Source organism: Hippocampus guttulatus, chromosome 2 (assembly GCF_054856545.1).
Source record: "Hippocampus guttulatus isolate MCC_2025c chromosome 2, RoL_Hgut_1.0, whole genome shotgun sequence".
NCBI lineage: Eukaryota > Metazoa > Chordata > Actinopteri > Syngnathiformes > Syngnathidae > Hippocampus > Hippocampus guttulatus.
This window is the reverse complement of record NC_141262.1, coordinates 15,574,574-15,600,106: the sequence shown is the minus strand read 5'-3', so window position 1 is coordinate 15,600,106 and position 25,533 is coordinate 15,574,574. Positions and strand designations below refer to the sequence as shown.

At 42.2% G+C, this 25,533-nt stretch overlaps 2 protein-coding genes across 3 annotated transcripts in view; one reads left to right on the top strand and one right to left on the bottom strand.

The window, feature by feature from the left end:
* The window catches only part of psd2 (pleckstrin and Sec7 domain containing 2), a 37,285-nt gene extending 22,499 nt beyond the window's left edge, over positions 1 to 14,786 (top strand). Inside the window, exons 4-16 of one of the 2 annotated variants that reach the window (XM_086138638.1) lie at positions 2,309 to 2,506; positions 3,149 to 3,229; positions 4,689 to 4,801; positions 5,821 to 5,881; positions 7,154 to 7,244; positions 7,347 to 7,390; positions 7,482 to 7,672; positions 7,820 to 7,890; positions 8,531 to 8,688; positions 8,767 to 8,911; positions 9,675 to 9,818; positions 9,900 to 9,951; positions 10,854 to 11,011. In XM_086138638.1, coding sequence (XP_085994764.1) covers positions 2,309 to 2,506; positions 3,149 to 3,229; positions 4,689 to 4,801; positions 5,821 to 5,881; positions 7,154 to 7,244; positions 7,347 to 7,390; positions 7,482 to 7,672; positions 7,820 to 7,890; positions 8,531 to 8,688; positions 8,767 to 8,911; positions 9,675 to 9,818; positions 9,900 to 9,951; positions 10,854 to 10,867 — 1,363 coding nt within the window. In that variant the 3' untranslated portion in view covers positions 10,868 to 11,011. Of the gene's footprint in view, positions 1 to 2,308; positions 2,507 to 3,148; positions 3,230 to 4,688; positions 4,802 to 5,820; positions 5,882 to 7,153; positions 7,245 to 7,346; positions 7,391 to 7,481; positions 7,673 to 7,819; positions 7,891 to 8,530; positions 8,689 to 8,766; positions 8,912 to 9,674; positions 9,819 to 9,899; positions 9,952 to 10,853 lie in introns of both variants that reach the window. The other variant, XM_086138630.1, reaches the window with a different exon arrangement.
* A 543-nt stretch (positions 14,787 to 15,329) lies between these two features.
* Positions 15,330 to 20,480, bottom strand: LOC147208642 (transcriptional activator protein Pur-alpha-like). The gene has a single exon (XM_086138650.1). The coding sequence runs from the start codon at positions 20,406 to 20,408 to the stop codon at positions 19,563 to 19,565; it is 846 nt and encodes a 281-aa protein (XP_085994776.1). The 5' UTR covers positions 20,409 to 20,480; the 3' UTR covers positions 15,330 to 19,562.
* Between the last annotated feature and the right edge of the window lie 5,053 nt (positions 20,481 to 25,533).

The following is a 25,533-nucleotide window of genomic DNA, read 5'->3' as shown; positions in this document are numbered from 1 at the left end:
TAGGTCGCACCTAGCAATGCACAGTAAATTACAGTCCCGTATTGTGATAGATTGTCACTTCCAAGCAGTTTCGTGTATTATTCTGACATTTGCAGACTTTACTTGCGTTTGGACGGTGAAGCGTACGGTTTAAATGCAAAGGGCCACCAGTTTGAGACACACTTTTGACATTAGAAATGTGCTCAAATTAACTTTAATGACGTTGTTATTTAAAATTAATTGTATTCATCATTCAATGAAGACACTGATCATGTTATAACGATTGAACACGTTCCGTAACTAATAAATGTCAATTTGCAACACTTGATTTTTGCAAGTGTTTACATTGATCAAATGATCGTTTTGATTGTATTCCTAGGAAATGACAATGTCCTATCACTGGTGGTGAGTTATTTGGGGGAGGGGCGCCACATTGGCGACTGCCAAGTCAAGCACAATTTAATTTTTTTTTTTTTTGTGCACACCATCAATGAGATTGTATTGACTATATTCATTTGGTCTGACAGACAAATGCACTTTAGCTCCAAACAAAAAATGTGATGATGTTTTGCAAACTATGTGAAAGCTCTGCCTGAGTTTGTGCAATTAAGTATTTCTGCAAATACATTCACCCTCCTGCTCTACAGGAAGCATCTTAATCAGATTCCCCCCAAGCAACTCCACTGGCTGCCCTTCAACGCATAACTCTTCTAATGGTTTCACACTTCCGGATAAAACAGCTGCCCACCCTGTCCCTCAGGATGAGCCGAGAACCCCCTACATGAAAGCAATTTTGGCAGATACAATCTGTTCGTACTTTAATTTGGAATAGTGAATGTCCATCTCTTGTCTACTAATGCTTGATGGATTAATGTCAACGTTGGAGCAATGTTGTTGAGGGCAGTGGCTCTGAGCATGGTATCCCGGCTATAAGTGGTTCAAGGTCATGAGCATTATGGAAAATAATTAGTGATTGAATCAGCCAAGGAAAGAAAATATAACCTTGGACGTAGCAAGATTTTGAAGGGCCTTGGATGGGGTCAGAGCAAAGGATTAGTCAGCTCCTGTAGCCTGCGACATGTAAAAGGAGGGCAATGGAAATATTTGTTTGTGGGTTTTCCTTTGGTGTCAGTCTCTATTCACGTGGCAGTTTCTGATTTTTTTTTTCTTTTTGACGAGCTGCACAATTAAGCCCTTCCAACTTGCACTTGGCTTCCAATGTATCCATTGGTATCTGACAAATCCGAAATGATCATGGCTAGTAATGTATTGAATTTGTGAGGGTAATGCAATTGGGTTGATGTGATTATGCAAAAACAAACCTTCTGGCGGGAATGCTGACATGCCACCCTGATGCAAACCCAGAGGAAATGAGCAAATCCCATTTAGAGTGATGGAGGGAAATAGGAATGAGAGTTTTTGTTGTGAAATGTCTCCTACAGTGTCAAGTTCTGTCTTTGTTTGCTCATCCCAAAGTGACAATGTATTTCATAGAATTAATGTCGGTGGTTTTCTTTCTGCCCCCCAAAGAATGCAACTTGTCTGTTTGTCAACAGTCATGTGACATCAGTTTGGTACAGTATTGTGTGTCCACAAGTCTGCTAGTAATTATACGTTTCCACCATAGCTTCAAAAAAACCCGTAGATTACAAATAGAATGGATGGCCAGGTTGATACTTTTATTGCTTAGGAAATAGTCTGGGTTGATGTCTATGGTGATATTTATCTCTTCAAAGAGCTCTACCAACTTCACAAGAAATTTTTTTTTTGCACTTTACAGCTACTTCAACTGTTTGTCAACTTGCATAACTGCTCCAAATAGGGGTGACTAAATCGTGTGCATCCATTTGTAAAAGGAACCAGAGGACTCTGTCTCAGTGTCACATTCTTACATCCCTTATTTCCCAGATCGGCAGCTAGTGAGCATGAGATGGACACTTAGTAGGTCAGCTGAAGCCGTTTAGCTCAGGGGCTTCTTTAAGGATCTTTATAACAACAAAGGCTTAGTTTGGTTAAGCCAAAGCCACATTTTCCTCATTATTCGTGAAATATTCTAAATTAATACCTGAACAAGACTAATGGGGCTTTGAGAGATATTGAGGCAGTTGTGATCTGCCCTTTCAGCTTGATAAAAAAAAATGTCAGCACACAGAAGAGGGAGATTATTTAAATGGAAATTGATGTCAGTGTCACACCTTATTTGACATTATAACTCTATTTTGACAAAAATGTGCATGTAATTGGCTTGTAAATTTCTGTTTCATGAACCTGGGCACCTTGCTTGTGTGTTTGTTTTTGTCTGTCAATGTGTTTGTGCTCCTCCCAACAGCGACGCCAACCTCACAGACGTGCTGTCTGACTCAGACGAGTGTGAGTTGGGCAGTCTGGAGCATTTGGAGCGCGGTAGCACCGACACTCTGGCCAATGGCTTCCAAGCTGACTATGAAGCTGCCAAAAGGCTCGCCAAGCGCCTTTATCACCTTGAGGGCTTCAAGCGTTGCGATGTGGCCAGACACCTGGGCAAGAAGTGAGCACATGCAAGCATGAATACTACTCACAAATAGTTTGGGCTATGTGGCTCAAAGATGAACATAAAATGCACTACAGTATATCTTTTAAAGGCCAATTTAATTGGACTCCCCCACGCCCAACACACACACACACACACACACACACACACACACACACACACACACACACACACACACACACACACACAATTTGCTATTCTCTGACTAGAAGGTGAAAGGCAAAAATCACAAACTGTGTTTTTTTCCCCCAAGGACATTCACTCCTCTCTCTCTCTCTCGATTCGATTGCAACCTGCTGATGACACTGACAGGCTAAGCTTTCTTGGTGAAGTGCTGTTGATCAATTTTTGTCTTGGTCTCATGCTGTCAAAACATGAACAGCAGAATGAAGAGCAAATGCTAATTCAAATGGAAGTAGGAAATATAATGGAACAAACGCCTCTTGTAAATTTTGCCATTCAGCTCATTGTTAGAGACTGTCAAGGTGGGCAAAACATACTGAAACATGGCAGATCTTGACAAATCATGTCAGATTAAGTTCACTCACCCAAAAGCCCAATATTCTTAAGTTTTTGAAAATAGTGTACAATATATGGATGTTGCTTTATCTTTTTCATTTGCCTTCTACTTTCTTGCAGTAATGACTTTAGTCAGTTGGTGGCATCAGAGTACCTGAGTTTCTTTGACTTCTCTGGCTTGTCACTGGATCGGGCCTTAAGGTAATGCACACAGTAGTCAACACGGTATGTGTGCCGGGGTAAAGACTCATCCACAAGTGTGTGGATGTCACATTCGCTGTTCACAAGGCATTAGTGCTTATCAAGCTATTGTGTTCACTGGAGTTAGCCAGCGGCGCTGACAGCTAGCAAGCACACCACTTTCTTGTAGCTGACCTGTTGGTGTTCCAACATGCTGTCGTCAGACCGGCACCATGAAGCTCACAGTGCTCCTGAATATTTCACTACTGTTGCTAAAAGTGAACATTTGATTAAACTGTAAAAGCTATGGTCTTGAAATGGCTCAAAAATCTTATTTTTGGTAAGTTTTAGCTGATGCAGCGGTGCTGTTCGCCATCTTACCCGCGGCCCTAATGAGGATAAAAATTGATAGATTAGTATGGTAGACAGCATTCATTTATAGCTAATGAAATATGTTTAGCAAAAATGCCAGCGTAATTTTGAATGCTTCTTTTTTCAATAGCTTTGAGCTTCTGTACCTCCAGCAGCTCTTCATCAGAATATGAAACTGGCCCTAAATTAATCCTACGTGCATTTTAACATTGAAAAGAATCAAATGGAGGTACAGTGAACCCCTTGTGGTTTCAAATCCACCTGCATCCAAATCCATCCATCCATCCATTATCTGAAGCGTTGATCCTCCCGAGTGTCTCTCCCAACTGTCATCGCGAAGTAGCAATAATATCTGCTCTCTCGTGTCAAGAATACACGAACCATAAAAATAATCATAATTCCCCCCCCTAATCCCTTACACTTTAAACACATTTTAAATTCTTAGAACACACTTACAAAGATTCAAACAAACTATTTAAACAAGGTGTAAATTTTATTGAAAACGCACTGGAAAAAATGGCAAGCATAACATGTATAGAAAATATTGTTCTGTCTGTGATTATAGATTGCTGGCATAAATAAACGACTAGTTTCCCCCAGTCACATCCGATGATTTGTTATGGCACGCACATGTGGCACGGAATCATCCATTGGTCTAGGTGGAGTACAACTTTGCGAGCGCATATAGTCCAAATGCAACACAAAATCCCAACTGTTAGGGCCTCTGAAACTGTTCCTCAATGGATTCAACCTGTTTTAGAAAATGGCTCATCACTTTTCTTATGTTTTGAGAATTGTTTATTACCTTCGGCCAGAAGTTCAAAGGGGACAGTCATAATAGAATGTTTTTTTTTAGGATTGGGGGGGGGGGTGATATGTTGTGATGTAATAACCGGTGTTGTTTTCTTCTATTATCAAGTGTTGTTGGCATGAAGGCTCAGCAAAAACATCTCTCAGCGGTAACATGCAATCTTCAGAGAAAATGCAATTCCAAATCAAATTTTGGACGGTATCATGCGTGACACCTTTGCCTTGTTTCTAAAAGCATGCTTGTCTGTATCTGTGACCTCAGACTTCTGATTTCCAGTTGGCCTTTTATGTGTGACAGGAACTTTTTAAAAGCCTTTCCACTGATGGGGGAGACGCAGGAAAGAGAGCGAATTCTAGTGCATTTCTCCAAACGCTTCTGCCACTGCAATCTACAAACACTCACCTCTGAAGGTCAGAGCAATGATGTTGCCTTTGAGGAACTTAAGTAGAGCAAGGTCTTCCATACCATAGTCGCTTAGAATAACTTGGGTTATGTAATCTGTATTTATGCAGAGTAACTGTATACATTCACTTGGCATGACATTAGGTAGATGCGCAAATCTAATTTTAGGGGGTCGTTGGTTTCCGACAGTCTCGCTGTAGAGACATTTCAATTGAACCGCATGAGCCCTAACATTCATTTTTTTGTGTGACACAAGAAGACATATTCGATTGTTGCTGCACTTAATGTTTTTATTTGGTTGTTTTAATGTGTTTTTTTAAATCGAAAAATATATATCCATAATTTTGACGTTTGTAATAGTTGTGGACTTGTTGATGCAACAGTGTGTGTCATCATTCGGTACAAGAAGGCACGCTCATTTCCTGCCGTATTTCTATTTCTCGTTTGATTGTTTATTTGTTTTTTCCTTTCAATGGCCCAGAATTGTAATTATGACTCTAATACTGCTTTAGCATGTCTTAGTGATTATGGCGCCTTCCGAGTTAAATACATTTTTTTTTTGGTTATATCCATTGTAAACCGAGGATGCCAAAACCCAATCCAACAGCTTTTTCATTTTTAACGTGTGGTTTGAATATGAATTGAAGAAGAATCGAAGTGGTTTTAATGTAATAATGTGTTGCTAAATCGCAGTATATGTTTCTACTTATTCTTGCCCCTCTCATGTAGCTGAATGAGAGAACTAAATATGTGTTAGCGCTGCTAAGTATGATGTAGTTGAATTCTACATCACGACAAATTGGAACTATAGATACCATAACTCATTTCAGGTGTACCTAATGTTGTGGCCGGTGAAAGTACAGTGTGCTGTAGTGCTTTCACAAAAAGTTTAGTTTGTCACGCCGTGAGATGAATGATGTCTGAATACGTGTCACTTCACTGTAAGAGAATGCATGGCATCGCATGCATGTGTTTGTTCATGCGTGACACGAAATTGACCTCAGCCTTGTGTGTCGTCCCTCTGCAGATGGAGCCCACACATTAACCTGCGCTCTCATGCTGCTTAACACAGATCTACACGGACATGTATGTGTTTCTGTTCTCATGGATTCGGTCTTATGTAACCACCCTGCGTAGTTGCAAAATGCCAACAAAACAGGCCTTTGCCATCAATGGCAGATCTTATTTTTGATCGACATGTTTCTGTCTTTCTAAAGTCACCCACCACTTCTTCCCCCACCCCTCGCTGACTCTCCTCACACTTGCCTCCCAGCCTACTTTTTGACCTGCTTCTGTCTCTCCTGTCCTTACATAGTCTCAAGTGTTCATTTTTAACTGGAGCATTGTGATGTGAACCACATAGCACAATCAGTAGTCATCAAATGCCCATGTAACCGAAAGTGCTCACATCAATTCTGCCCCTGCTAAACACTCGTGTAGTGAATCGCCCTCCTTTAACTAACATCCTTTCTCTTTTTTTTTGGTTCCTTTTCTTCCCTTTCAAATCCTCCCCCTGCTCACCACATCCGGTTTCCTGGCCTCTCTCTGTCCCCGCAGGTGGTAAGTATTCCTCTGGTGCCAACGTTTGAATCGGTCCTTGTATTGTGCTTTCATTGGTTTCTCAACCAATGTCCCAAATTCGGTGCTTATGCTACTTGAGGTTCCAAATCAGCAGATGAAGCTGAATGACAGCAAATTAAAAAAATGCCAATTCTCTCTTAGATATACTTTATGAAAAACAGATCACAAAAGATGGACAATAATAATATCCGCCTAATCCATTTTAATCTGTTCATCGATTCTATGACTCATATGAATGGTATTGATTGTGTGAAATCAACAGATGATTAATCATTTCTCCAAATGTAGTACAGGACCATGAGAGGCGCTGTTGATTGCGTCTCGACTAGTTTGCATTCATGCTCTCATCAGTTATGGGAGGTTGTGCGACACCCTCACAGAAAAGTAGTTCAGCACAACAGATTCTCTCATCATAATGGGGGAAAAAAAATCATCGGTCACTCATGGAAATTTAGCCCTTCCCTAATTTTACAGTACACCTAAATATCGTGGTGGGGGATGATTAAGTATAATTTGAAGCGTTTAATATGTGTGTATATAATTTTTGAACCACTTAGCGCAGGTCGGAATATGACACATCAAAACCAAGTAGAGTACAATCTTGTCAAATACAAGCATGAGCATTGGGAAGATAAGCACTGCCACCAAGTGGACAGATGCACAACTGCATTCAGTTTGGGCCCTGTCAAAGCTATTTTAGGAGCCGATTTACCGTCTTCGACGTTGTTTACGCACAATTACACCGCTAACTGTCACACTTTTGACTTGTTCTTTCCTCAGAACATTGGAAAGAAGATGTCTTGCCAACAGTTTATCAGTAATCTAGATGGCCTCAACAATGGCAATGACTTTCCCAAAGACTTATTGAAGGTACAGCACTCACCTTCTCCCGAAAGTGTGCAGCTACCTCGAAACATGCTTTATGCTTGCAGGAAGATTTTGTCACACCAATGTTCTGCCTTCCCTGCACAGGTCTTGTATAACTCAATCAAGAACGAGAAGCTTGAGTGGGCTGTGTGAGTATGCTCTTAGTTCTGCTCCAAAAGAAAAGACATCGCTATGCGCATCTCCTGTTCATCTTTATTTTTTATTTTTTGCTGTGTGCAGTGAAGAAGAAGAGCTAAGGAAGAGCCTGTCAGAGCTGGTGGAGGAGCAGTGTGAGGGCGGCAGTAAACGTGTTGCCAGGGTAACGGACAGCAATAACCCTTTCATCGCCATTCCCGTCCTCCTCAATGCTGTAACCTACAAACACGGAGTGCTGACTCGCAAAAGCCATGCTGACATGGATGGCAAACGGAGTGAGTACATGAACGTGAACTTACCGATCCTGTAGACTGTACGGGCAGTTTGTTTAATCTGTATATTTTTATTTTGTGAAAATGTAATTGTGTATTGTGAAGAAAAGGCAATCCTTTTCTAATCTCGCTCCCATTTCTACGATGCAGCCCCACGGGGTCGCCGCGGCTGGAAGAAGTTCTATGCGGTTCTGAAGGGAATGATACTCTATCTCCAAAAGGTACTGCATCACACCCGTTTTCCTTGTTGCCATAGAAACTCTCTCTCACACACACACACACACGCACAAAACTGCGCGTCACTGATGTGTTGGATGCTGTCCAGTGGTTCTACTGCACTGTGGTTTTGTGTGCTTGGGCGAGTGAGGCAGAGGCAACTTTCGTGGGTGTTTGTCTCCCTCTGCTGGCGATAAGCCTTTATTGCAACATAGGCGTAGTAAGGCGGCACGGTGTACTTTGGACGTCTAAATCACAGTTCTGAAGATCCAAGCTTGAATCTCAGCTTCAACCTTCCTGTGTGGAGTATGAACTCTTCTCAAGCTGCTGGGGCTTCCTCCCACTTTTCACAAAATGCATGTTAGGTTAATTGTAAACTGTATGTTTTCCATAGGAGTAAATGGGAGTGTTGAATTGTTATTTTCCTGCGAGTAGCTGCCAAATCTCTGCCCAAAATTAGCTGGAGTTCAGTATATTGATGGATACTTTACATATTTTCTTGGCATTCAATTATGAGGACTGCGAGCGTTAGCCTTCCCTGGAACATTACAGACATTTCATAAACATTTACTTATTTCCTTTTCTGATACATGAAACTGAGTGTATGCCTAACATACGATATGGCCGACAATTTGTCTCATTCAGGATGAATATAAACCAGATGCTGACATTTCAGAGGTGGACCTGAAGAATGCCGTGCGGATCCACCACGCCTTAGCCACTCGCGCTACCGATTACAGCAAGAAAGCCAATGTACTCAAGCTCAAAACCTCAGACTGGAGAGTTTTTCTGCTACAAGCCCCGTGAGTAAATTCAGGAGACTAGTTAGTTTGCCTTTCCCTATTCCTTAATCAGCTCATCGCTGTGCTCTTCCTCTTTAGGAGTGAGGAGGAGATGATGTCGTGGATCTTCCGAATAAACCTGGTTGCAGCGCTGTTCTCTGCTCCAGCCTTCCCTGCTGCCATTGGCTCCATGAAAAAATTTTGCCGGCCCATCCTTCCGTCGTCATCAACAAGACTCAATCAGGTACACTGGATCGTTTTGTGTGTGTGTTTGTGTGTGTGTGTGTGTGTGTGTGTGTGTGTGTATTTCCCCACCCTCCCAAAAAATGAAAATGCACAAAAAAAAAAAAATCAAAATAACATTGTCATATTATTTTGGAAGTAGACTTGTTTTCAATGGAGGAGCTGTCCTTCTCCCCTCACTGAAAGTTAAGGCACATTAAGCACTTGTTTGTTTCGTGTGTTATTTCTTCATACTGAAGTATATTTTCATTATTATGTTGTACTGTATTAGTTTTCAACCACAAAACAATTACAGTTAGAATAAAACATTTACATGTCATAAAATGGAAATGTAAAACATACTTGCCTTTCTCTTCATTTCAATGGGAAAATTTACCTTGATGTTTCGAGTCAAAAACAGGGTCATGGAAGTACTTTTGTTGAGGTATCACTGTTTATACACACACACACACACACACACACACACATATATATATATATATATATATATATATATGTGTGTGTGTGTGTGTGTGTGTGTATATATATACGTGTGTGTATATATATATATATATGTGTGTGTGCGTGTCGGTGTATAAAGTCATCTAAACTTTATTATAAATCTCCAGAACAGCATAAACACATTTTCATCTTTCTGCTAATAACAAAGCTTCTCACATGTCTTTTATATTACATTACATACTTTGACACATTCTATTTGTACATTCATCTTACGGGCTGTTTGGCGGATCTTCTGTAATTTGCCCGGCGTGTGATTGGTGCAGGAGGAGCAGCTGCTGAGTCACGAGAGCAAGTTGAAGCAGATGAGCCTGGAGCTGGAAGAGCACCGGAAAAACCCGCCCTCATCTGACCCCAAAAGCCGCGAATGGGAGGAGTATCGGCTCAAAGAGCACTACCTCACTTATGAGGTATATTCGGATATTTTTTTTTTTGCATACTCTATTGCGTTTGTCATTTGTTATGTGATTATGCTGTTGATTTCTTGACAGACACTCACTGACCATAACATTGGGTACACAGTTGTATCAATCAAACAAAAAGGTAATACTCACCTTTGACTGATCCTGTCCCAAAGGGATGCTAGAAATATACAATACCAGTTATTTTGTGGGTGGAGCTGGTTAAATTATACTGTATTACAAGTAGATCATCCTTGGACCAAAAAGGGACCTGCTAACATATGGACAATCAACCACACAAACACCGTGCGCCTTGATTTGTACATTGTACTGGCTCTCAAGAGATTGTGCTGTGTTTGTATGATTTCATAATAGGCACAAAAATCTCTTCTTTGGCATTAAAATACAGTGATACCTGGACCCGAATTCGAAATACTCACTGTTGCTTTGCCTATTTTTTGCTTTGGCTTGCGAGCAATTGTTTGAGATATGCGCGCCTGATGGTGGCAATGAATTCAACTCGTTTCACAAAAAGCAGCAGTTTGGCACACTGTGAACAGTTTTTTTCAAAACAGAGGCTCCTAGCTTCTTTTTATTTTGCCACCTCTTTTTGGAGTTTTCATATGATACAAAAAAAAAAAAGAGAAGTAACCTTTGCCTTCCCAAAGTCTGCTAGAAAAGTGTCCCACTCTTAAGCAACAAATCTGTATAGGGGCACAAAGGATTCAGCAACACACGCAGAGAGACAATATAAACATACTCCCAGGTAAATATGGGCAGTACGGGCAGATAAATATGTCTCAATTCTTTTTTTCAACATTTAATGATATGAAAATATCAGTTTTCAAGGCCAGTCATGGCTTTGGCCAAAGAACAAAAGCAGTAAGATAATTTTCAAGGGGGTCACTGTCATTATGGTGGGTACTGTTTTAGAAAAGGCAATTCTGCTCCTTTTTTTTTTGGTTCCATTTCTTTCACTTCAGTTATTTCTGACATCTCTCCCTGTATCAAACCCTCTCCCTACTCTGCTTCCATTCTGAGCAGAAGACTCGATATGAGACCTACATCAGCCTACTTGGGGCCAAAATCCGCACTGAGACAGACGATCTGGAGAAGATCGAGGCCAGCGTGTTGGCGGGCCGGATGATGGAGGGCGTCCTCGTCGGCCGCGATTGCCACCTACGCAAGACTCAGTCCTCGCCGTCCATCAACCAGTCTCACGGAGGCTTGAATGGGAAAGGAGCTGGATGCACTGCCGTGGGTCAGACGAACTGAAAAGGGTGGAGGGCCACATAGACCACTGCCCTAAAAATGACCTCCCTCAAAGCCAAAAACAGTGTCATGTAACGTCTTATCGGGTCCCCAGGTTGTCGTTTTACCGAAATCAAAATCCTTCCGAAAATGTCTCAACCCTGGTGATAAAGTTTCCTTGAGCAATAGAAGACCCTTCCCTCGGCACTCTGACAGACCCCCCACCTCGACCTCAGTACAGTTGCACATTGAAAATGATCAGAACTGTGATCACTATTTATTACATCAGTATTATTTTCAAGTCAAGCGTGATGCGGTTTGTCTCGTGTCGAAATACGGATTTACTTTTGAGCAGAGCGAATGAGACCGGACAACGCCACAAATTATGTTCGGGCACGTCTGGTTCCCTCTCTGTCTGGTGTCTCTGCAGGCAGTGGCTGAGATAGAGGAAGCGGAAATGGTACGACCGTAGCATTTGGGCTTTTGCATTTCAGACTCCCCTTTGGACCTACATATTGGGTGGAGTGTGATTTGCAAAGGCGAAACCACAAATCTTACAGAAATTTAAAAAAAAAAAAACGCACTCGAAGGATCCTCCCATGGCGAACATATTTATTTATTTATTTAATTTGTAAAAGAAAATCTTTATTGCAGCGGATGAACGCGCTCTTTTTAACACCGTCTCCTTGCACACGCGTAGAGAGCGACGCCCTCATGGAACTGCTTGCCGGAGGAGCTCGGAGTTGAGTGCCTTACTCACGGCACCTTGACACCAGCGAGTGAGCACACGGTCAACAAGGAAGAACTTGAATCAAAAAGGACTTGAAACAGAGCCAACTCTTGCTCGAGGTCTCGCGCTGTGATTTCGAAGCCGCCGTTACCCCGAAACAATGGCGTGTATTTCATTTTTTGTTTTTTTTTCTATCTAGCGTCTCAAAGAAGAAATTAGCATGTGACTCAATGAAAGCACTATGTCATGTTCTGTTCTAAGTGCCACCTTTCTCTTCTTGAAAGACTGCACTGATAATAGTGGGGTGGGAAGTGTTGAAATGGTGAAGACTGAACCCTAAAATATGAGTGGAAACACTTCTCAATACAGCCAGATTATATGTATGCATAATATATACAGTATATATATATATATATATATATTATGCATACATATATTTATATATGGCGGCCCGGTAGGCCAGTGGTGAGCGCGTCGACCTCACAGTGCAGAGGTCGTGGGTTCGATCCCGGCCTCCCTGTGTGGAGTTTGCATGTTCTCCCCGGGCCTGCGTGGGTTTTCTCCGGGTACTCCGGTTTCCTCCAACATTCCAAAGACATGCATGGCAGGCTGATTGAACACTCCAAATTGTCCCTAGGTGTGAGTGTGAGCGTGGATGGTTGTTCGTCTCTGTTTGCCCTGCGATTGGCTGGCAACCGGTTCAGGGTGTCCCCCGCCTACTGCCCGAAGACAGCTGGGATAGGCTACAGCACCCCCCGCGACCCTAGTGAGGATAAAAGCGGTTCGGAAAAGGAATGAATGAATGAATGAATATATATATATATATGCTAACCATCCATATATATATATATATATATATATATATATATATATATATATATATATATATATATCATCAAAATTAATTTGAAAGAATTGCGATTGAAGTGTCAACGCTTCGCTTTAATTGAAGGGGTTTCTCAAAAATATGTCATTTACCATTCAAAAGTGTGGCCAATTTTATGTGTCCATTTTCAGTGGCTCAACATTATTCGGATTTTCATTTCAGGAAGATGATGGGTTTACCTTCACCAGAGTATTCTTGACTTATTCTGATTCTTTTCTGACCTCTTCAATTAAATCTGGAAATAAACACTTCATTTCCATCATATCAGTGTATAAAGGTCTGAATTTGCCACGTTAATGTTAACATACTTTGAGTGATGGTTAGCAAGAAGTTCACGTAGCATTGTCATGGGCTCTATGAAGTAATTGTGCTTCGGGTATTTTAGGTAGGAAACAATCCGGAGGTCTATTGTAGAATGGGACAGGCTTTCTCATTCCAGGGGGAAAAAAAAAAACCTTCAGCACAAATGCAGCTACCATTATTGTGAGATGCACTTCTTAAAAAAATGGCGATAGTTCAGTCTTGGGTTTTTCACAGTAAAGGTTTTCCTTTTTTTTTTTTGCCCTTGGCCCATTTGGACAAGTGTAGCGGCAGGACTGTTCCAATTTGGCGCACCAAACACCAATAAAAGTGTCAGGAGAGTGGCTGGAAAACAACGCGGCCAGCGGAGGATCCATCAAAACATCCGCCACATGGGTCACTCTAAGCGTGACGAAAGATTTGTTTTTTCGAAGAAGCAAATGGTTTTGTTTTCTCAGTAAGAACTGCAAGGCAAAGCAGACACCCAGCATATATTGAACAAAATATCACATTAAGGATTCTTCTCTTGCAACATGCATAATATGAGGACATTGGCGTGCTGAGTGAGTAGTAATGGTACCAGTGTTTGCGAGCACCTTTTTGATCCTGCCCAAATGCGCGCATGCGCGCGCACACACACACACACAGACACACACACGTTCAAAGTAATTTTCTTATGACACAACTGTAGATGTTAGAGCTCCCCACTCAGCCCTCATTGAGGCACTTGTTGACTTGTTCCCAGAGCTTTCCATGTCCTCGTGGTCTGTCACGTCTCCTGCTCTGGGGTCCAGCTATCCTCTTGCGAAACGGACAGGTTTGAAAATCATTTGGGGACTTAACCGGAAACTCGGAATCCCAGCTAGACAATGCTTGAAATAGAAGGCTGTACCATAACAGGATAAAACTGCTTTTTTTTTTTTTTTTTTAACACAAAAGATTGCCCCTTCTAGTCAGTTTGGCTGTTGTGCTAATCGATGTTTCCAATTTTAGGGTAGGCCTGTGCTGTAAAATAGGACTGTGACAAAATATGTTGATTGTTCTGTTAATTTAAAAAAAAAGACAACTTGGGCACGTTGATGTCAACATGAGTCATTTTGTTTTGTTTATACATTTGAACTGTTTTTTTTTATATGATCATACAGTGTACAACACATATTAACTGAATATTTAGTCTCTGCTTCATAAAGTAAGGTTTTATAGAGAAGATTGTAGTTGTGATTTATTAATATTGGCACCGAAACCATGTGCAGCAGTTTGGGGGCCACGGACATCAACGATGTACTGTACATATTTCTTTGTACTCTATATTAAAGGCATTTTAGAAGAATACAACCACTGCATATATTTCACAATTGTAATCTAGACAGCGAAACACAAACAGAGACCCCCCCCCCCCCCCGACCTTACGCGCGGTATCACCAACAATTTAGCAATTTATATAAGCAATTTAGTTTGCTTTTGTTTTAAATTAACATGAAGGTCTCAAGTCAAAGAAAGCTGAGAGACCACACAAATTGGACGTTAAAATGTTGGACAAACTGAGCCACTAAGGTTAAGTAGACCTTGGTTGGGATTAGATTTCACTTTGAACATTAGGGCCCATGCTTTTATCTTTTTTGATGTGGATCACATATCATCAGTCACATTGCATAATTGCCAATAGGTCATTTTTCAATGTCAGTTTGTTTGTTTGGAAAACAAACAAACAGAATTTTTTAGACCACACGTTGTTATTTTTATTTTATTTTATTTTTTTGGGATATTGCAACAGAACTTCAACCAGAGGAATAAAATACCCAAGTCTAAATACCAATTTGGTTTTTCTTGTTTTCCAAAAACATTGAAAACTGACTTACACAGTTATTCAATGTGGCCAGCAATATGTATCCTTTTCCTCATATGTCCCAATTATAACATGCACGATTTAATCTGTGAACGTAAACTGTTTTTTTTTCAACTTTGGTTGAGCAAAACAAACATTCACAGAAGCTGCTACAACATTGTAATTAACACAATGATTAAGAACATTATTGCTTCAAATATCCATCTCAATATCAAGGTCGAATAAAAATCTATGAATATCAGGTGTAAATATTGCATATTTACCGAGTTTCCAGGCCAGTGATTTCAGGCCAGCACAAGTCACATAACTAAAAGGTGTGATGAGAATATCTTTTGGATAAAAGGGGGGGTACAACTATGCCGATCTATATGCTCCTAATACAGAAAAAAAAGAACAAAGACTAAATAATAGTGGTCACGCCGTGCCTGTTCTAAAAACAAACAAACAAACAAAAAGTCTCTTAACATCCATAAATGTAGTGTTGCTACAGGTGAACAGCGACATGGACACATGGAATGAGCTTTTATTGCATGATTAATCATTTTTCAGACAACAAGACTCCCCCAAACATTTAAAAATAAACAGCACTGTACAAAACAGCACACCTTTTCTTTTTTTCTTCTTCTTTTTTTTGCCATCAACAGAAATTGAATAACGTGGTGAATGGAGCGCAATTCAGGACACGAGTCGTGATGACGTTGAGATGTACAGGATGAGCTCGATGTCAAAGTCAAAGTATAAGCACCATCGTCATGTAGTCAGGAAAGGCCATCAAGAAATACGGTACTCTAGAAAGGGCAAGGAGAGCTTTAACATACAAGAGGGCCGTTATCACAGTTCTCAGACAATTTTTACCAACTTAAAACAAATAAAAAGAACAATATTGGTGTATAGCACTACTATATCATGCAATTTACTTCAGTAAACTTTCTGACACAGACAAAATATACTTCAATAAGTACAACTCCATACATCTCTGTCCAGCAACGGTCACAAAGCCTGTAATTTATATTCTTTGAATCAGATCCTTATCAAAAATAATATGCAGATTTGCATTCTTATTCTTAATATATCTAAAGTGCAAGTAGGTATCCATTTTAATTCAATGCTTTCTGTAAGTAGAAATATACAAAGCAAAAGAAAAATGCAATATGTTTTTCCTGTTTACATTATATTTTCTGAAAGGAGGCGCAGCATATATAACAAACCATATATTTATATATATTTTTTCTATATATATGTACACACACACACGCACGCACGCACTCGCGCACACACACACACACACACACACACACACACACACACACACACACACGTCACAGATAAAACATTATCGAAAAGTACAACATATCTCATGGGATGGTAACAGGTTTCAGACTAAACGGTGACATGGGATATGTTCATTGTGCATTGACACCACTCCGCATTGAAAAATCTGGGATCCACTTTCCTTCAGAACAACAACAACAACGGTCTATTGGCTGTTGGCTATAGGTTGCATTGGCTACAAGAGTAGCCTATACACGCTGCTATGGACTGTCGGGTATGAGCGCAACCAGAAGATGAGCTGAATGAGTGACTCGGTGTTTGGTTTGTGTGGAGTCATGTGACCAGGGGCTGCTCTTGGTTGTGAGGTTATGCAAGAACCCTGCATGGCCAATGAGAGACACTGAAATCTGGACGGTAACACCAAGTCGAAGATGTGTTTGCTGTCCAGTTTGGTAAACGGAAGGCCACCACCCACGTGTCGTGGAAGGCTGCCGTCTGATATCATGCATATGCGTGGTCGTGTCAGTCGACTAACAGTTGATTTTAAGGGGGTCTTAAAAAGGCTGGCTTTTGATACGTGGGCATGGCCAATGCAAATGACATGCTGTACATATCAACACATTTGCAAACACTGTTGTCAATAGGCAAAATGAATCGGGTTGGCTACAATGACTACTGCTGCATGGAAAACAAAACAAAAAACAACCTTATGCTCACTGCAGTTGCCAACAACCATGAACAGACTATTAAACTCGTGTTTTCCATTCAAGACCTGAAGACCGAGGCCTCAAGAATTGGCTGCACGGCTCTATGGAGGGCTCGGATGCTGTTAGCCAGCGTTCTCCCTCTGTAACAACACATGTAACGTGCGTATCATTCATGGGCGGGCTTGGACTCTCCTCATATTTGGCCATGAAACCTTTTCAGAAATAGTTTGATTTTCAATTTTGGAACGCAGCTTCCTGTCATAGACACCATGGGTGTTTGTTGAATGAATACTTGTTTTTTCCGAATCATCCGCCAATGTGAGAAATAAACTTTATTTGACAATAACGTTGTATCCAACCAATCCAAAAACTTCTATTCAAGACAGAATTCTGTCGGTGTGGTTTATTGTGAAAGGTGATCATTAGTAGCCATTCCGATGGGTTGGTGAGCCATTAAAGTGCAGTCCCCCGCTTCTTCCGATATTTTACCAATACTTCAAGAGACAAACCTTCTCATTTTCTACAAAATGATTTGAGAATGTTTAAATAACAGGCCCGAGCTGTCGACTTTTAGCTCCTTGCTGACGCGAAAGCTTAACTCAGGTAAAACCATGGGACAAAATGGGAATTTGTGTGTCCTGTGATCAGTCTCAGGTGAGAAAGGGGTCATGCTCAGTCCCTAAGCACACTCCTGGAATCTAATGAGAGGAGGCCTTGTTGGAAATACTGTAGAGGCCTCCCAAACACTCCAAATGCAATATGAGGTCTCAGTAAGGGGGAAGCTGTGTGCGTGTACTGTATGTGGGGGGGCTGTGTGTGTGTGTGGCGCAGAATAAAGGAAGGGAGGGTTTTTCATGCTGGGCCAGCAAACCCAACACACTGATCCACGTTTTATAGAACTTCTAGCTGAGGAGAAAAAAACAATAAAACAAAACATCACGTTGTTAAGTAAGCACATTGTCATGCTTTCAAATGAGCATATACCTATTTATTGTTTTCATCTTGTGAAAGTCCATACACGTGACACTACGCCATGATTGGCATGCATGTTATATTGCACACTAACAAGAAATATCCCACTCTTGTAAGTATCTGTGCCTCCGCCTAGGAGGGAGAAACCTGACACGATTTTGGACAAGACAAAGCTGTAAGAACTCTAAGGAAAAGCAAGGGGAATCAGAGGACCCATGAAAATACGTAAAGTGAGCAAAGGAGCAGTGGAGGGGCAATAGCACCATAATGAGATATACTGCCTCCGCCCTACACTGAGAAAAGGTGCAAGGACGCATCACCGAGTTCTTTAAACAGCTTTTGTCACTGCTCCACACCGACAAAACGTCTCGTCGAGCCGCTGTGGAATTCTTTGCCTCCGTCAATGCCCTTGCTTTAACATCGTGCCGTGTGCAAAGCCATCAACAAAATCTTAAGAACATTTAGGTCGCCACGAAGCATTCCGAGGAGTGAGAAGCCACCACGCAGCCAGCAGCCAGCTGGCAACCACGGCACTCACTACCCCGCAAGGCCTCCCCTGACTCTCAGCAGCAGAGCACCTTACTCTCAGTGTCACCGCCGCTGATCCATGCACCCGCGGGGGGTGTGGATCCAGCAGCCCTGGTCAGTATTGAGGATATATCTGCCTGCGTAACAACGCTCATAAATGAGAGTGGACCGAGGTCACGGACCATCCACGTGAGGACACGTAAACGTGTGGAGTGTATAAGGCACGGGTTGTAATGACGTCAGAGAGGATGCCTGCACTGCGCAGGCGTGTCTTTTCCCCTCCTATAATTTTAACCTTTGCACACACCCAAATGGACCCTTAGTGTTCGTTTGCCCGCCCCCCTCCCGGGAGGATAAAAGCATCAACAAAAAAATTCCCCCACAGAAAACGTGGGTATCTCAATAAGGATTTTTCTTTTTACAGCTGATTCACAAAATCATAAATATTACATCTAAGTTAGCACTTTTGTCACTGATGTTTCGATTGAGATGGTGCAAGAGGGTCGGATCCTTATGACAGCACGTAGATAGACATATCCCATTTTTTTAAGTGCATGAGAGCTGCAGTCTTTATTTTCTCAGCATTATAATAATGTTTTAATTAGATTGTGCATTTGTAGGTCAAATTAAAGGCTAGCCTACTTTACCACACGTATGCTCAGAGAACAAGCCTACAAGCACGCAGTCACACACCTGTTGAGAGCTTCCATATTCAGTCTGCGTACCTTTATATTAAAGTATACATTGGGGATATAGTCAATAAATATTCTCTTTGTGCTGATATCAAATACGCATTTGATGAGTAGACGGTTATTTTTACGTAATTTTTTTACGTGTTGTCATTTCTGGTGAAATCTTTAGTATGGTTTGATTCTTTTTTTTTTTTTTAAATCGCTTTTGACGTGTGCAAAATCTTTCGACAGAGATATAAACACTGTTCATCGTCACTGAAATCAAGTAAGAAACAGTTGAAACGTTACAGTTAAAAGTCCTTGATAGCAGCGCTTACTGTGACATGGTGATAAAGTGGGTGACATCCAGTCAAATGAGCGAGGAGACAGCCCAGGTTATGCCTTGTCTGTGGCGCTTGTGTGCGTGCGTGCGTGTGTGTGTGTGTGTGTGTATGTGTGTGTGTGTGCGTGGAAGGGGGGGGGGTGATTCCCTCGTAGATCTCTCTTTCCAGTCACTTGACACTGTTAAGTCTCATTTCTTCGATGAGTTCTCACTTTTGCTTCGCGTCTCGTCTCCGTGAGTCAGTCAGTCAGTCGTCGTCGCCGTCATCTGCTCCGTGCGGGGCCTCAGGGAGCAGTTCCGAGGCCCGTTTCTCTCGACTCCTCTCCTGGATCTTCCGCATCTCCTCGGCGTATTTACAGAAGGTGTTGCCAAATTTGGACCACACTTTGCACGGAACCGTGATGGAGTTCCGGTAGGTGGGCTTCACCTCGCTGACCCGCATAAACACGCCGTACTTGTTGGAGCCCACGTCGAAGAAGAAGCGCTTGTTGTCCACCGTGAGCGAGGTGCCCTCCGGGAGCTCGGCCGGCTCCTCGTCCACGCCGTAGTCGTCGATGAGTTTGGCCAAAGCGTCACGGAACTCGATGAGCCCCTGTGCCGGCAGAGCGATGGTCTGGCCTTGCGAGCTTCCCAGTCCCGGCCCCCGATTAACGGTCTGCCGGATCCTCAGGAACCGCCCCCTTTGGTTCTCCTTCAGATCCATGTAATATTTCCGATTCTCCCGCACCAAGAACTCGCTCTTGAGCGCCCGCCGGGGCTCATCCTGCACCAAGTCGGGGTTGCTCGGGCCCAGCTGGGCGTAATGCTCGATAAAGTCACCGAGATAATCACGGAACTCCACGGCCACCGACATCGAGAGCGTGAGGCGGCTCTTGTTTCCCCCAGCGCCGACCTCGGCTATCTTTAGGAAGCGTCCTTTCACATTCTGCTTGACGTCAAGGTAGAATCGCTTGTTTTGGATGTCGACCCGTTTCGAGGCGAGCTCCTCGGTGTCGTGCTGTAGCCGGGACATGGCTCCCATCGCACCCGGCGGCAGCGAGCCAGGGCCCGAGGTAGGCCCTCCGTGGTCACTGCCGCTGTCTCTGTCCGCCATGATGCTGCCTTCCCTGCTTTACCTTCCTGTCACCGTCTCCCTCTGCCTGCTGCAACCTCTACTGCCTGTCAAAACGGCTCCGGCGAGCTATCGCGAGAAGAGCACTCGGGAGGGCGGGGGTGGACCCGCTGGAATGTACTACTTGTTGTAGGTCCAGGAGAGCGGGCCGCGTCCAAGACATGGTTTTGCAACGTCTTGCGACTGAGGCATTTTTATCTTTGTTTTGTCACGTTCTTGCGTTTCTTTATACGTAATTGTGCGTTTTTATTTCTGCTCTGTTCTCTTGGTCTGCCCCCTCTCAAACCGCTCCCTGTCAGCGTTCTTAATCAATTATACAATCCTGTTGCACAGAACACTGTTCCGTTGTAAAAGAAAGAAAAAAAAGGCAACCGTTATCCATGGCCAAGTCGCCGAACAGCACAGGTTAAAAAATATATAAGTGTATCCATAGATGGATGGATGGACAGACGGAGACCGAACAATGGATAGATAGATACATAGATTAAATTTGGCAGATTGCCCAATCCGGTGGGCGTTTTGGTTGAGCGTTTCAGCACCGCGGACAGCGTCTGTGGCAGGCTATGTGGAGGGCGTGTGCGTGTGGTTAAAAGCGTGAGTGCGTTAGGTGTGTCAGAGAGAGATTTCTGAATGAGGAACTGAGTGGGAGTCTGCAGGAGTGGGTGGTGAAACTAATTGAATGATTGCTCTGTGATTTGACTTGTGCGTGACTGTTTATCAATGGGAAATCATTGATGGTCAAAGGGATGAATCAGCGCAAAGAGAAAGACCACAATTGGTGGGTGCAAAAAAACCCCTCCTGTCACTTCGAATATAAGCTTGCAAAAGCATCTATCTATCTATCTATCTATCTATCTATCTATCTATCTATCTATCTATCTATCTATCTATCTATCTATCTATCTATCTATCTATCTATCTATCTATCTATCTGTCTGTGTGTCTGTCTGCCTGCCTGCCTGCCTATCTATCTATACACACAAACACACGCACGCGCGTGCACATACACACACACACACACACACACATCCACTACTTAGACATACACTGACACACATAGTTTTGGAGAACAAATAGATCTGCTCATGATCCCGATCAAACAATGCCATCTGTGAAACATTTGAGTCAATGTCATGGCTTGGGCTTGCATGGCTTATTGACTCATTAATCTTTATTCATAAAGTATGATATGATGACAGTAGCAAAATAAATTCAGAAAACAAAAACAACAAAAACATTCAGTCTGCCAATTTAGAGAACAACTCAACAAAACTGATTGCGACCAGACAATGCCATGAAACAGACAAATAAGTTTGTCAGGTCAACTCGAGGAAGGTTTTGGCCAAGTCAAGCCAGACCAAAACCGTGTAACGCATGACTTTTGTTTGAGTTAAAGCATGGTGTCAAACATACGACCCGCGGGCCGGAACCAGCCCCAAATAGGTTCGATCAGGCCCGCATGATAATTTAAAAGTGAAAAAAAATGCATAAAGACACGGAATGAATATTTGTAATAAGGTGCAATTCATGGAGTGTCCGCTAGGGGACACATTGTTTTGATCAGAGAAGAAAACAACAGCAGTCTCAGTTTGTCATCGAGACAGACCCAACACAGCAGACGCTTTCAAGGACATGTGAATATTTTTTTCTTTACACATTTAATAGCACTCTCCTTAGTTTGGTGTAGGCAGGGATTAAATTTAGATTTTGTGTGCACATGTGTGAATGGTAAAAAATTCCTTTCTTGATAAATCTTGTTTAATCTTAAAGTGCATTACTATATTTTTCAACATCAATTACTTGTTTTGAGTTTTGTGCCTTAGTCCAATCAGTGGGATCAGTTGCGATGCCTACATGTGAACGACAAAAGTAAATTGCACATTTGTCTAAAGAAATCTAAGGTGCTTCATGAAATGTTTTGTAAAACATATGAATTTCAACATTTTCCTAATGTCCTTGTGGTCCTTTAGACCAAAACAAAGGAAAAACATGCTATTTTGGTTATTTATAGCAGAGTATGGTATAATTTTAATGGCCCACTTGACATCTACATATGCCCACAATGTGAAATGAGTTTTACTCCCCTGAGTTAAAGGAAACACCGCCCAAAACAAATACCAACATAAAAAGGCTCCAGTGAAGTCTCTTAGCAGAAGATGAATATTCAAGTTTGGTGATCTCACTGGGTCAGAGCCTTGATGTAGTTATTACCACTAAATATCTGTTTCAACAATCTTACTCAGCAATTTTTTTAAATGATCAGTAATGCTTTTATAAGATCTACTGTATATCATACGCAGATGGAAATACCTCGAAATGAAAGCTGAAATGCTGCTTCATCTTTTGATGCCAAAACCAGTTGTTTTGGAGGGGAGTGTATGTTGCAATTCAAACCACTGTAAATGACAATAAAGGCATAAGATACTAGCAATCTGACCGAACCTAAATCAATTGTATTTATTCATCCATTTCCAGCAATGGCATTTCACAGTGGAACACTGAGGAGATAAAAAGTTACATAATTGTTTCATATAATACCAACAAAAAAGAGCAAGATGCAAAATAAAATAAATAAATCCAATTATGCCACAAAAGGAGAGGTAAGAAGAACATACTAATATATCCAACCCCATTTCTGATTCACACAACCAAAATTCAAATGACAGGTTAAATTCAAATGGGGTTAGGGTTAAGGTTTGGGTTAGGGTTAGAGTTAGGGTTATGGGTTAGGGATCAGGGGTTAAGGTTAAGGTTAGTGTTAGGTTAGGGAGTTAGGGTTAGGGGTTAGGTATAAGTTTAGGGTTAGGAGCAGGTTAGGAGTAGGTTAGGTTTGGGGTAAGGGTTAGGGGTTAGGGGTTAGGGGCTAGGGGTTAGGGTTAAGGTTAGAATTAGGGAGTTAGGGTTAGGGGTTAGTGTTCGGGTTATGTTTAGGGTTAGGGGTAGGTTAGGTTTAGGGTAAGAGTAAAGGTTAGGGTTAGGGTTAGGGGTTAAGGGTTAGGGATAGGGGTAGAAGATAGGGGTTAGGGTTAGGGATTAGGATTAGGTTAGGGTTAGGAGTTAGTGTTAGGGTTCCGGCGTTAGGATTAGATATTAGGGTTTAGTCTAGTGTTAGGTTAGGGTTGGGAATAGAGTTGGGGTTGGGGTTAGGGGTTTGGGTTTAGGGTTAGGCATTAGGGGATAGGGTTAAGGTTGGGGTTAGGGTTAGTGTTAGTGGTTTAGTGTTAGGGTTAGGGTTAAATTTAGGGTTAGGTTAGGGTTATTGTTAGGGTTAGGGGCTAGAGGTAGGGGTTAGGGTTTGGGGGTTAGGGTTAAGGTTAGTGTTAGATTAGGGTTAGTGAGTTAGGGTTAGGGGTTAGGGTTAAGTTTAGGGTTAGGAGTAGGTTAGGTTTAGGGTAAGGGTTAGGGTCAGGGTTAGGGGTTAGGGTTCGGGTTATGTTTAGGGTTAGGGGTAGGTTAGGTTTAGGGTAAGAGTAAGGGTTAGGGTTAGGGTTAGGGTTAGGGGTTAGTGGTTAGGGGCTAGGGGCTAGGGGTTAGGGTTAAGGTTAGTGTTAGGTTAGTGTTAGGGTTAGGGTTAGGGAGTTAGGGTTAGGGGTTAGGGTTCGGGTTATGTTTAGGGTTAGGGGTAGGTTAGGTTTAGGGTAAGAGTAAGGGTTAGGGTTAGGGGTTAGGGGTTAGGGATAGGGGTAGAAGATAGGGGTTAGGGTTAGGGATTAGGGTTAGGTTAGGGGTAGGTTAGGTTTAGGATAAGAGTAAGGGTTAGGGTTAGGGGTTAGGGATAGGGGTAGAAGATAGGGGTAGGGTTAGGGATTAGGGTTAGGTTAGGGTAAGGAGTCAGTGTTAGGGTTCCGGGGTTAGGGATTAGATATTAGGGTTTAGTTTAGTGTTAGGTTAAGGTTAGGGTTGGGATTAGCGTTGGGGTTAGGGGTTTGGGTTTATGGTTAGTGTATTGGCTGGGATTAGGGTTCGGGGTTCGGGTTAGTGTTAGGGTTAGGTGGTTCAGTTTGGGATTTAGGGTTCGGTTTAGGGTTAGGGATTGGGGTTGGGATTAGGGGTTGTGTTTAGGGTTAGGGGTTAGGGTTCTGGGTTAGGTTTAGGTTTAGGTGGTTCAGGTTAGGATTTAGGGTTTGGTTTAGTGTAAGGGTTAGCGATTGGGATTGGGTTTGGGGTTAGGGTTTGTGTTTAAGGTTAGGGGTTAGGGTTCTTGGTTAGGTTTAGGGTTAGGTGGTTCAGGTTAGGATTTAGGGTTTGGTTTAGGGTTAGGGATTGGGATTGGGGTTGGGGTTGGGGGTTGTGTTTACCCTATCCGCCAAACCTCTTGCGCTAAACCCTCACTCTAACCATAACTCTTAACCCTAAACCTTTGTGGCATGTGTAAATAAACGACCATTCACACTCACATTTGCACCTATGGGCATACAGTATTTGAGTATTCACCTTTTACCTTTAATTATCTTGGAGAATGCTCTGAAAATACAAAATATATACAGTACTGGGAAAGTGACATCATATTGATGCGGATGCAAAAAGCAGGTTTGCATGGACTGTATTACAGACTACATGGATGAAGAAGAATGATTCATGAATGAGCAGACAGTTGGGTGGAAAGCAGAGGGGGGCTTGGGTCACTGAACTGATTCCTGCAATTGGAGCAGCAATCCCAGTAATGTGACTCTCATTTAATTAATTGAGATTTAGTAGCATTTAGGAGGAATGGTAACACCCAATCCTGAAAGTGTTTTATTCATTTGATTTTAAGGAGGGCACACAGACCTTCAACCCAATTGATTTCCAAATGGCTTCCTCAAACTACTCTACTTTTTTGTTGTTCATGATAGTTGCACTGTCAGACTTCCAGATAAATATAGTTCTGTGTCTTGGACCGGGCAAGACGTCACACTACAATTTCGTCACGGACCAGACGCGGTCCAATCATTGCGTACTTCCGTCAAGATTGAGTCCATTGACGCAGATCTGTCGGAGAGGTGGGAAAAGCAGCTCTCCAAGTCAACAAAGTCTAGTGGGCAGAGGCATTTGTGCATATGTGTTGTTTTTATGTTCAGAAAAAGCAAAAAAAAAAAAAAGGCGGTATAGTTTGTCTAATTTCCAA

Coding starts and splice junctions, on each gene's coding strand:
- LOC147208642 (XM_086138650.1), bottom strand. CDS start 20,408: ATGGCGGACAGAGACAGCGGCAGTGACCACGGAGGGCCTACCTCGGGC.